The sequence below is a fragment of the Zonotrichia leucophrys genome, chromosome 1A (genome assembly GCF_028769735.1).
Source record: "Zonotrichia leucophrys gambelii isolate GWCS_2022_RI chromosome 1A, RI_Zleu_2.0, whole genome shotgun sequence".
Taxonomy (NCBI): Eukaryota; Metazoa; Chordata; class Aves; order Passeriformes; family Passerellidae; genus Zonotrichia; species Zonotrichia leucophrys.
The window spans coordinates 72,692,571-72,704,705 of record NC_088170.1 but is presented as its reverse complement, the minus strand read 5'-3'; the positions used below and the strand labels follow the sequence as shown (position 1 = coordinate 72,704,705).

At 65.9% G+C, this 12,135-nt stretch overlaps 1 protein-coding gene across 1 annotated transcript; it reads left to right on the top strand.

Annotated features, from left to right (window-relative positions):
* Positions 1-5,195: 5,195 nt before the first annotated feature.
* GCC1 (GRIP and coiled-coil domain containing 1) lies at positions 5,196-10,630 on the top strand. The gene is made up of 3 exons (XM_064703146.1): positions 5,196-5,254; positions 5,748-6,721; positions 7,285-10,630. The coding sequence occupies exons 2-3, from the start codon at positions 5,759-5,761 to the stop codon at positions 8,563-8,565; spliced, it is 2,244 nt and encodes a 747-aa protein (XP_064559216.1). The 5' UTR covers positions 5,196-5,254; positions 5,748-5,758; the 3' UTR covers positions 8,566-10,630.
* The last annotated feature ends 1,505 nt before the right edge of the window (positions 10,631-12,135 follow it).

Sequence of the window (12,135 nt, the reverse complement as noted above, 5' to 3'; positions counted from 1 at the left end):
GGCACTGTTGTCGGCATCGTTGTTGGCACCGTTGTCGGCATTGTCGTCGGCACCGTTGTTGGCTCTGGCGTTAAATCTGGCACTGGCACTGGTACCAGGTTTGTTACCAGCTCTGGCTCTGGGGTTGGCTGTGGCACTGGCTCGGGCTCTGGCATCAGCTCTGTCTCTGGGGTTGGCAGTGGCAGTGGCACTGGCTCTGGCTCTGGCATCAGCTCTGGCTCTGGGGTTGGCAGTGGCACTGGCTCGGGCTCTGGCTCTGGCATCAGCTCTGGCTCTGGGATTGGCAGTGGCACTGGCACTAACTCGGGCTCTGGCATCATCAGCTCTGTCACCAGCTCTGGCGCTGGTGTCAGGTCTGTTACCGGCTCTGGCCCTGGCACCACCAGCTCTGGCGTGGGCTCTGGCACAGGTGTTGGCTCTGTTTGTGCCTCTTGTTCTGGCCCTGGTGTCGGGGCCTCCTCAAAAGCCATGGTGACCTCTGCCTTAGGAGTCGGGGCGCACCTCGGCTCTGGTGCTGTCCCACTTATGTCTGCAGGGCTCAGGCTCGTCTGGAGCAGGATCCAGTTGTAGAAGTGCTGAGTGGAGGAGTAGATCCCGGGGTGCCTGGCTCTGTCACAGCCTCTTCCCCAGCTGTGCAATCCCACCAGCCAGTAGTAGTCAGCTCTGTTGTCCTTGCAGACGAGGGGACCCCCGCTGTCCCCCTGTGCCGGGAGAGATGGTTCAGGGACTGTGGGGGGCTGCTGCCACCAATCCCGGGGCTGGCTCCTCTCTCCCAATCCCGGGGCTGGCTCCTCTCTCCCAATCCCAGGGCTGGCTCCTCTGCCCCAATCCCAGGGCTGGCTCCTCTCTCCCAGTCCCTGCCAGGTCCGCATTCCCAGCACATTCCTACCACAGGTCGGGGGCTCTCCCATCTCTGCACATGGGCCCCAGATGTGCAGAGGACAGATGTTCAGAGGTCACATCTGCACTTTGGGTCTGCTGGGGCCACTGGAAGTGCTTTCTGAGCAGGAACAGGCCTTGGGGACAGGGGGACATAGAACAGGGACCCACGGGTGGACAGGGGACAGGCTGGGCTGCCTGTGGGGGCTCCCACCTTGCAGGTGTCGATGCCGCCCTGTGGGTACCCAGCACACAGGTTGTCAGCATGAACAGCCCCTGCGTACCACCGGCTGCTGTTGCAGAGTTCGGTGTCCATGAGGTGAACCTTGGACTCCTGCAGCACCATGGCTGTTCCCTGAGCTGTGGGCACAGAGGGGAATGAGCCCCAGCAGCTCGGTACCCATCCCTTCCCCTGGCTGGGGTGAGCCCCCTTCCCGGGCCTGGCTCTGCCCCTTCCCCACGGGTGATGTTGTCCAGCTGTGCCCCTGCCCCTTCCCCACAGGTGACATTGTCCAGCTGTGCCCCTGCCCCTTCCCCACAGGTGGTGTTGTCCAGCTGTGTCCCTGCTGTTGGCCTGGGGAAGGGGCCAAACCCCCGAGGTTTCCCAGGGCCAGCAGGAATTGTTTGGGTGAGCAGGGACCTTACAGCTCATCCCATTCCATGCTCTGTCTTGGTGGAGACTCCTTCCCCCAGCCCGGGCTGCTCTGAGCCTGGCCCCGCTGGCGCCGTGCGGCCGGACCCTGTGTGTGCCCTGCCCGTGTCTGTGCCCAGCCCGTGTCCCTGTGTGTGCCCAGCCCGTGTCCCTGTGTGTGCCCAGCCCGTGTCTGTGCCCAGCCCGTGTCCCTGTGTGTGCCCAGCCCGTGTCTGTGCCCAGCCCGTGTCCCTGTGTGTGCCCAGCCCATGTCTGTGCCCAGCCCGTGTCTGTGCCCAGCCCGTGTCCCTGTGTGTGCCCAGCCTGTGTCTGTGCCCAGCCCGTGTCCCTGTGTGTGCCCAGCCCGTGTCTGTGCCCAGCTCGTGTCTGTGCCCAGCCCGTGTCCCTGTGTGTGCCCAGCCCGTGTCTGTGCCCAGCCCGTGTCTGTGCCCAGCCCGTGTCCCTGTCTGTGCCCAGCCCATGTCCCAGGGTGCCCAGTCTGTGTCTGTGCCCAGCCCCTGGTCCCTGGGTGCCCAGCCCGTGTCCTGTCTGTGCCCAGCCCGTGTCCCCGGGTGCCCAGCCCATGTCCCCAGGGTGCCTGGCTTGCCCTGGGAGAACACATCCTGTTGGGAACTCACCTCTGGCAAAGTTCCAGCCAGCGATGTAGCAGGATTTCAGCTCCGAGACCCTGAGTGAGGGGTCGGGCACACAGCCCAGCTGGATGTAGTCGCTGCACTCCACGGGCTGGTCCAGCTCCACCAGGGCAATGTCGTTCCTGGCCGTGATAGTCACATATCGCTGATGCATCAGGAGCCTCTGGATGTGTCTCACCACAGCCCCAGGGCCTCTCTGTCTCAGATCTGTGGCCCCGATCACCACGTCCCACGTGGAGATGCCCCTGGGGAGCAGATGGACAGAGGGGTGACAGGGAGCAGAGCCACGGGCTGCAGCAGCCCAGCATTTCCCGGCCTTCTGCTTGCCCAGGTGGGCAGGGCAGCGGCCCGTGGTGCTGTGAGCTGGGCACCTGCCCGTGCTCTGGGACATCTCTGTCCCTGCTGTCTCTTACCCGGCCCTGGCAAAGCAGTGTGCGACCGTGAGCACCCACTGGGAGCTGAGGAGGACACCCGTGCACATGTGCCACGTGCCATTCTCCCAGGTGGCCTGGATGCTGACGATGCCGGGCCAGGCCCCAGGCTGGACACTGGTGCCACCCACATGGGATGTGCCAGCAGAGCTGTGGTCGAACGCCATGGGCCGGAGCCCGCAGGTGCCCCTGGAAGCACAAAGCCATCACAAACCCTGCTGCCCTGCTCGGGGACAGCAGGGACAGGGACTCCCAAGGACTCCTCTGTGCCCAGGCTGTGCCAGGGACCCTCCAAGTGACCACTGACCTGCAGGTGTCCGCGTTGCCCCTCACGGGCCCGGCCAGGGCCAGCAGGACGAGCAGCCACAGCAAAGCCATCGGTGCCAACACTGCAGGTGGCAGAGCCACCAGAGCAGAGCTGTCACCTCTGGTGACACCCAGGGCCCTGGCAGTGCCCACAGTGCCACCAGGCCGGGGTGATGTCACAGAGGGGCCGGTTCCATGGGCAGGGCATGGCGGGGAGGGGCAGCTCAGGGTCACAGAGACGTGGAATGGTCTGGGGGCAGCGCCCGGACCACCAACACAGTGTGAGAGTGGTCAGACACTGCTGGCACCGAGCTGGGCATGAGCAGCTGGAGCAACCCTGGGAGAAGGATTTGGGGGTGCTGGGGGTGAGAGCTGGACCTGACCCACCTCAGGGGAGCAGGGCAGGGGGATGCTGCTCCTGTGCCCCCTCAGGTGAGACCCCAGCTGCAGAGCTGCTCCAGCCCTGGGACACAGCAGAGAGCCCAGAGAGGCCCCAGAGCTGCTGCAGGGCTGGAGCCCCTCAGCTCCCAGGGAGCCAGGCTGGGAGAGCTGGGGGTGCCCAGCCTGGAGAGGAGAAGGATCCAGGGAGAGCTGAGAGCCCCTGGCAGGGCCTGCAGGGGGACTGGGGACAAGGCCTGCAGGGACAGCACCCAGGGAATGGCTCCCACTGCCAGAGGGCAGCCATGGGTGGCATCTTGGCAATGAGCAATTCCTGCCTGGGCTGGCATTGCCAGAGCAGCTGGGGCTGCCCCTGATCCCTGCAGTGCCCAAGGCCAGGCTGGAGCAGCCTGGCACAGTGGGAGGTGTCCCTGCCCAAGGAAACATTCAATACCCAGTAGAAGACAGACTGCTAATTAATGAAAGATTTTAATGTAGTTTAGAGCCAATTGGTTTCTTTGTCGGCTCAGAATGTACAAACAGGTGACAAAGTTTTGTCCTGGGGTCTCTGTGGAGACCGGAGCTTTGCTGGCCACAGCCCGTGGCGGGCAGGGCGGGACTCAGGGACGCTGAACCGGCACAGTTCGAGTTTCATTCATCCCGGCCGCTCCGGGGCGTTCCGGCCACACCGCGCAGCCCCGGATCCCTCCCGCAGGGGACAGCGGGGACAGGCCCCGGCTGAGGTGGCGCTGGGACACACCGAGGGCGCTCCAGCTCGTCCCCATCGCTATCCGGAGGGTTCGGAGCACCGGGATGCTCCTCAGGCCCGCCCCAGCGGGGACACCCCCTTGGAGAGGGGTGCAGGGGCTGGGGGGACAGCGGCAGCCGTGGGGACAGCATGGGACGGGGCGCGACACTGCTCGTCCCGCTCCGCCATCCGCGGCGGGGACACTGCTCGGTGTCGCCTCCCTGCCCCGCCCGCCACGACCGCACTGCAGGCTGGCACTGAGACCCCCTCGGGGCGACACGGAGGGGACACGGGGGGGATACAGAGGGGACATGGGGGGGACACGGGGGACACGGAGGGGACACGGGGCGGAAGGTGGGACAGGGGGGGGGGAACGGGGGGAACAGCGGGACATGGAGGGGAACGGAGGGAGACACGGGGACCGGATGGACATGGGGGGGGAGGGAACGGGGGAACGGGGACTTGGGGAAAGGCGGGGAGGACATGGAGGGACACGAAGGACATGGGGGGGACACGGAGGGACACGGAGGGATACGGGGGACGTGGGGGAACACGGGGAGGACATGGGAGGGGACACAAGGACATGGGGGGGGACACGGAAGGACACAAAGGGAACAGGGGAACGGGGGACGGGGGGACATGGGGGGACGGGGGGACACGAGGGCATATGAGGCGCGGGACGGGACACGGGAAGAACACAACGGGACACGAGGGGACGGGGGGGACACGAGGGGACACGGAGGGACACGGGAGGACACGGGTGCACAGAGGGGGACACGGGAGGACAGGGGGGAACACGAAGGGGACACGGGGGGACACGGGGGCTCACGGGGCACTCCAGGGGACACACGGAGGGACAAGGCACCACCCTGCTGTCACCGCCGTGCGGAGCCGGGCCAAAGGCCACGCCCCATCCTCAGACCACGCCCACATAAATGATCACGCCCCTTGGGGACACCACCATTCCTTGCCGCTCAGGCCACGCCCCTCGCCATAAGACCACGCCCCCAATGCAACGGGCCACGCCTCGCGCGCGGAGGCCACGCCCCTTGTTGACAGAAACCACGCCCACACTGGTGAGCACGCGCACATTGCCCCGCCCTTCAATGTAGCCACGCCCACAGATCGCTTTATTTGGGGGCGGCTCCGCCCCCCAATAACGGCTGCCTTTGCCCCGCTCCTCCAGCAGCTTCCGGCGGAAGTGGCGGCGCGGCGGAACCGGCCGGAGGTGAGGGGGCACCGGGGGCCCGGGGGTGAGGATGGCGGGGCCGGGGATTGTGGGCGGCCGGACCGGAGCGGTCAGGGCCGGAGTCGGGATGGTCCAGAGGGGCTGACCGTGCTGGGCCCGGGTGGTGTCCGAAGGGATCACGGTGGCCCGGGGGTCAGGGTGGTCCTGAGGAGGTGACAATGGAGAGCCCAGGAGGGTCTGGGGGTGTCTGGGCGGTTGGAGTGGTGTCTGAGGGCGCAGCATGGGGGTCCCGGGAGGGGAGTTCAGGGTGGTGCCCTGGGGGTCAGGGTCCTGTCCTGGCGGGGTCAGGTTGGGGGTCTCGAGGGGCCAGGATGGGAGCCCTGGGCAGGTCAGGATGGGGTTCCTGAGGGGTTCAGGATGGCCCTCCTGGTCAGGGCATGGTCAGAGTGGTGTTTGTGATCTTTGCTGCCCGTTTGGTGTCCTCCTGCCCATCCCAAAGGTGCCCTTTCTCCTTGCCCTGCTCCACCCCCAGGTTCCCCCGCCATGGAGAAGTTCGGGATGAACTTCGGGGGCGGCCCCAGCAGGAAGGAGCTGCTGGAGACCATCGAGACGCAGAAGCAGCAGCTCCTGCGCTTCCAGGCGCGCCTCAAGGACGTCGTGCACGCCTACAAGAGCCTGCTGAAGGAGAAGGAGGCGCTGGAAGCCAGCCTGAAGGCACTCTCCGTGTCCCACGACGGGGAGCTGCCCGTGCCCCCGCCCGCAGCCGGGGACTCCCCGGACGACCGGAGCTCGGAGCACAGCGAGGACAGCGCGGGCACGGCCGCCAGCGCGGACACCGCGGCCAGCCCGCCCGGGGGGGACGAGGAGGACAAACCCGCGGGCAGCCCCTCCCCGAGGGCCGAGGAGCCGAGCGGCGCCGAGGGCGGGGAGCCGAGCGCCGGCGAGCCCGAGCGGCGGCTGCAGCAGCTGAAGGCGCAGCTGGCCACGCTGACGGGCGCGCTGGCCACCGTGACGCAGGAGAAGTCGCGCATGGAGGCCTCGTACCAGGCGGAGCGGCGGCAGATGAAGCAGGAGCTGGAGGAGGCGGCGGCGCGGGCGCGGGCCGAGGCCGAGCGGCTGCAGGAGCTGCAGGAGCAGCTGGCCCAGACCCGCGGCCGCCTCCTGGAGCAGCAGCGCGAGCGGGAGCGCGAGCAGGGCGACCACGGGCTGATGCTGCGCGAGCTGCAGGAGCTGCTGCGCGCCGAGCGCGACGGGCGCCGCGCCGCCGAGCAGGAGCTGCAGCAGGCCCGGGAGGCGCTGGCCGGCAGTGCCGGCACCGCGGAGCGAGCCCAGGGCCACGAGCAGCAGGCGCGGCAGCTGAGCCAGGAGCTGGAGGAGCTGCGCCGGGAGCTGCAGGGCGTGCGCGAGGAGAGCGGCAGGGCCGACCCGCGGATCCAGGAGCTGCAGGAGGAGATGGCCGGCCTCAAGAACCACTTCCAGCTGCAGCTGGTGCAGGAGATGAAGAAGGTGATTGCTGGCTGGGAATGAGGCTGGTGTCCAGGGACTGGGGCTACAGGAGCCAAATTCCCTCTCCCAGTCTCTGAGAGTCCAAAGAATCCTGGCTTGGGTTGATGGGATGACAGTCCTGGGGAACAGCTCTCTGTGGGATGTATCCAGGGAGTGGGGCTGGAGTCAGACAAATTCCCCTTCCCAGTCCCTCAGATTCCAGGAGGTTCAAAATAAATGGCACAGGGTGCCCAGAGCAGCTGGGGCTGCCCCTGCGTCCCAAGGCCAGGCTGGACATTGGGGCTGGAGCAGCCTGGGACAATGGGAGGTGTCCCTGCCATGGCAGCCCTGGAGGGGCTCTGAGGTCCCTTCCCACCCAACCCATTCCAGGATTCCAAACACACAAATCCCATAACAGCCAGGACAGGGAGGTATCTCAGGCAGGGTTCCTGGGGTGGGGAGGGCTCCTTGTTGGTTTGGAGCAGAGCAGGGTCGCCGTGTGACCCCAGGTGTGTCCCTGTGTGACCCCAGGTGTGTCCCCAGGTGTCCCCATGCTGCCCTAACCCTGCTGTGTCCCTGCACAGACAGCCCAGGCCGAGGAGCAGCTCCGGCAGCGCTCGCAGCGGGAGGAGCAGCGCGTGGCCGAGCTGGAGGCCCAGGTGTCCCAGGTGTCCGAGCTGCTGGGCACCTACGAGAAGGCCAAGCAGAGGGACCAGAGCACCATCCAGAGGCTCAAGGACCGCATCGTGCAGCTGGACCTGGAGAACAAGACCTTGGCCATCGCCGCCTCCAGCCGCTCCCTGGGCGAGGTGGCCGTGGAGGAGGCCACCCTGGACGTGAGCGTGCTCAAGGAGAAGATGGAGAAGCTGCGGAGGCTCCTGCAGGCGGCGGCCGGGAAGGGCGCGGAGGCGGAGGAGCCGCAGGAGCCGGAGCTGTCCCCGGGTGGTGGGGACGGGAACGGGGACAAGGCCCCGGGCGGGCACTGCCAGCAGGAGCTCAGGCAGCTCAAGGAGGAGTTCGAGCGCTACAAGGTGAGGGCGCAGCAGGTGCTCAAGAGCAAGGCCAGCAAGGACGTGGGGCTGGCCAAGGAGCTGGAGGAGGCGCGGGAGCAGCTGGCGGAGCTCCAGGACAAGCACGTGCTGCTGCAGCTGGCCGCGGACGACGCGGAGAAGCAGCACCGGCAGGAGCTGGAGGCCCGGAAGCAGGAGCTGTCCCAGCTGCAGCAGCTGCACCGGCAGGAGCTGGAGCGGTGCCAGCTGCAGTTCCGGGAGCGGGCGCTGCGCCTGGAGGAGGAGATGCACAAGCAGCGGGACCGGGCGCTGGCCGTGCTGGCCGAGAAGGACCGGGAGCTGGAGCAGCTCCGCGCCCTCGCGCTGCCCCACGGCCCCAAGGGCTCCCGGGACGGCGGGCCCGGCCCCGGGGACGCTCCCAGCCAGGACTCCTCGGAGATCCTGCCCCAGGAGCTGCAGCTGGGCTCCGGCTCCGAGCCCACCTTCTTCCTGTACGCGGAGCAGCTGGCGCGCAAGGAGGTGGAGATCGCGGCGCTGCGCAAGCACCGGCACCGGCTGGAGGTGCAGCTGCACCAGCTGCAGGGCAGGGCCCTGGCCGAGGAGGACCGGCACCGCGAGGAGGTGGCGGCGCTGCGGGACGAGATCCAGAAGAACTGCCGCGATAAGAGCAGGGAAGGAGCCAACCTGGAGTACCTGAAGAACGTGGTGTACCGGTTCCTGACGCTGCCGGACGCGCGGGGCCGCCAGCAGACGCTCACGGCCATCCTGGCCATCCTGCACTTCAGCCCCGAGGAGAAGCTGAGCATCGCCAAGAGCTCGGCCCACGGCTCCTGGTGGCCCCACGGGAAGAGATGAGGTCTGGGCTTTATTCCCTTTGCCGTAAGAGCTCCTTCCCGAGGACTGACCAAAACCTCGTCCCAGCCATCCCGCACCTCTCCGGGATTTGGGCTCCAGCTGGGGTTCTTAGCACTAACTTGCCAGGATTTGGGCTCCAGCTGGGGTTCTTAGCACTAATTTGCAGTGAGGTTGTGCCAACTTTTCCAGCCCCAAAGCCTCCGTGGTGGGAATTTGCTTCGAGTTGAGACTTGATTTGTAAACCATGGAATTGAAGGCGCTGAGGTTTTTTAAAGGTGGTTTAAAAGCAATCCCTACCTGTCAGACATGGCACCGAGTGGAATTCACTTGGATCTTCAAGCTCCAGCCAGGCTGGTGACTCAGGAGATGAAAGGGAAGGTGGGAAGCACTTTAGGTGGAGCTAAAATAGCAGCAGGCCATGGAAAGCTCAGGAAGATGGGGCTCAGTGCAGGAAATCTTGGGCATTTCCCCTTAAGGTTCTTTTCCAGAGCCTAATTTAACCAGTGGATGCAGCTCCAGGCTCATCCAGAGGCTCAGGCTCTCCTTCCTTCCCAGGGATCCTCTCTGGGCTATCAGGGATTCTAGGAAGGAGAAAGGATCTCCCTGTGGATGATTCCCATCCTGAGGGTGTTGTTTGGAATTAAATCCTGGCTGCTAAAGCTAGGCCCAGAGACTGGGATAGGTCTGGATTAACACCCCCAGAGGTCCTGGAGCCCAGTCAAGAGCAGGTTTGGGAGCTGCTCCTGGTGCTGCACTGCCCAGAGAGCCTTGGGAAGGATCAGCCCCTCCTGGCACTGCCAGGGACAAGGACAGGGACATGGAACTTCCTCCTTTGCTCCTTGGCTGTCCTGGCCCTGTCAGCACCAAACTCCCTGGATTCCACTGTGGCCAGTGCAGCCCTTGGTGCCAATTTCTCCTCCAAAAAATCCTCAGGGAAAACGTGCCCTGGGCTGAGCCTGTCCCTGCTGGGAGGGGGCAGAGCTGGGGGATGTTCCCTCCATCCGGGGGTGTTCCCACCAGGAACAGCAGGATCCAGGTGCTGCCCTGATGGGAGAGTTTGTCCCAGGAATGTTTGAAATGCTCCTCAAGGATCAAAGTGCTGGCTCAGCCAGGAGAGAGCCCAGTCCCTGCTCCCAGTTTGGAAGTGTTGAATCGAGGGGTGCCTCTGGAATGGCAGGGATGGCTCCAGCTCTTTTCCTGGAGCCATTCCCGGGACTCCAGAGGGAGGTGGAGCCTCCTCCTGCTGTGGCTTCTCTGCTCGGGCTGGGGGGATGGATCCCTGTTCTCCCTCTGCTCCTGCTCAATGGAGTGGCCTGGAGTGGCCCCAGGGGTGGTGGGGACCCAGCAGGGCAGAGAAATGGGGTGGGACCCTGCTGGGAGCACAGCTTGGAGCAGGGGATCAGTGTGGGAATCAGTGCGGGATCCAGCAGGGAGAGCAGGGGATCAGTGTGGGATCCAGCAGGGAGAGCAGGGGATCAGTGTGGGATCCAGCAGGGATCAGTGTGGGATCCAGCAGGGAGAGCAGGGGATCAGTGCAGGATCCAGCAGTGAGAGCAGGAATCAGTGTGGGATCCAGCAGGGAACCAGTGTGGGATCCAGCAGGGAGAGCAGGGAATCAGTGTGGGATCCATCAGGGAGAGCAGGGAATCAGTGTGGGATCCAGCAGGAATCAGTGTGGGATGATCCAGCAGGGAGAGCAGGGAATCAGTGTGGGATCCAGCAGAGAATCAGTGTGGGATCCAGCAGGGAGAGCAGGGAATCAGTGTGGGATCCAGCAGGGGATCAGTGTGGGATCCAGCAGGGAGAGCAGGGACAAGGCAGGATCCATCTGTGAGGACCTGGATCCATCCCAGTGCCCTCTGTCTGTCCCTGGCAGAGGAGGATGAGGAAGATGAGGAAGCTGCTGCAGGGGACATCTCCAGGAGTGCCCAGCTCCGTGTCACTGTCACCGTCCTGCAGCTCCCAGTGCCATTCCTGCCTCTGCTCCCCTCCAGCCCCTCTCCCTCCCTCTTCCCTCTGTCCCTGCAGCCAATATCCCTGAAATAAAGGTAAAATTCCTCTTTGAGGGGGCTCTCATGGCTCCTGGGTGTGGGATGGGCATTGCTTGGGGATTTTTGGTGGATGTTGGAACATCCTTGGGTTAAAATTATCACAAAATCGATAAATCCCATGATTTCCGGAGGTTCCTGGGAGTGTGAGAATCGGAATGGTTCATTCCTGCACCTGCAGTCGGGGTGTGGCAGCTGAGGGGATGCAGAGGAGCCTGGCACTGGGAATCCTGGAATTGCTGAGTGGGAAGGGACCCCAGAGCCCCTGCAGTGCCACCCCTGCCATGGCAGGGACACCTCCCACTGTGCCAGGCTGCTCCAGCCCCAGTGCCCAGCCTGGCCTTGGGCACTGCAGGGATCAGGGGCAGCCCCAGCTGCTCTGGCAATGCCAGCCCAGGCAGGAATTGCTCATTGCCAAGATGCCACCCATGGCTGCCCTCTGGCAGTGGGAGCCATTCCCTGGGTGCTGTCCCTGCAGGCCTTGTCCCCAGTCCCCCTGCAGGCCCTGCCAGGGGCTCTCAGCTCTCCCTGGATCCTTCTCCTCTCCAGGCTGGGCATTCCCAGCTCTCCCAGCCTGGCTCCCTGGGAGCTGAGGGGCTCCAGCCCTGCAGCAGCTCCGGGGCCTCTCTGGGCTCTCTCCAGCCCCACAAGGAGCGCCCGGCTGCTCTCCCGGCGCTGCTCCCTCATTCCCGCTGTGCCCGAGGACATCCGAGCGCTCCTTTGGGCTCTCCCGTGCCTGGGGCTGATCCCTCCCCGCTCCGGGGCTGGCACGGCGCCGCTGCTCCTTGGGAAGCTCCTGGGAAGCTGCTGCCGCCCCGGCCGGGCAGGTTCCTCCGGCTGCGCCGCGGCCGTGTCCCACGGCGGGGCGTGGAGCGGGCCCGGGCCGCAGCGGGAGCCGCTTCCAGCTCCCGATCCATCCATCCCGGCTGCGGCCGGCAAAGCTCCGGGCTCCGGCCATGGCCCGAGCGCAGGAACAGCCCGCGGCTCTCTCGGATATCCAGGTAAGGCTACGGGGTGCTCCGGGACAGGCTCAGAGCTGAGCGCGGCGTTCCCGTTCCAACAAACCCTGCCCGAGGGATTGGGCCAGCGCTTTGGGGACCGCCAGGGTGACACAGCCGGGCAGGGAGACACAGCCGGACAGGGTGACACAGCCGGACCGGGCTTTCGCTGGGGCTGCAGCGGCTCCTCCCCGGCTCCTGCCCCGCTCTCCCGGGCCCGGGTCCGCCCGGCTCCGGCGGCCGCTCCGGTTCCAGAGGCGCCGTCGGGAGCCGCTCCGAGCGCGGCCGCGGCTTCTCGGCGCTCCCCAGCCCCGGGTGAGGGAAACTTGGGCGGCGATCCCAGCGGGATCCCGGAAAACTCGGGAGGAAGGAGCAGGGAAACCTCGCCACGTGCAGCCACCGCAGAGGGGCTGCTGAGGAACCGGCCCTGCTCCTCCATGGCCCCCGAAACGCCTTTGCTGCGGTTCCTGGGCACGGCTTCGGGCAGGGATGGCCGAGGGACAGAGTCCGGCCGTGCCCGGGCT

What these genes read in the sequence shown, in the direction of transcription:
- GCC1 (XM_064703146.1), top strand. Translation starts at nt 5,759, where the DNA reads ATGGAGAAGTTCGGGATGAACTTCGGGGGCGGCCCCAGCAGGAAGGAG. An exon ending in TGGTGCAGGAGATGAAGAAG is followed by an intron (nt 6,722 to 7,284) that starts GTGATTGCTGGC and finishes GTCCCTGCACAG; the next exon opens with ACAGCCCAGGCCGAGGAGCA.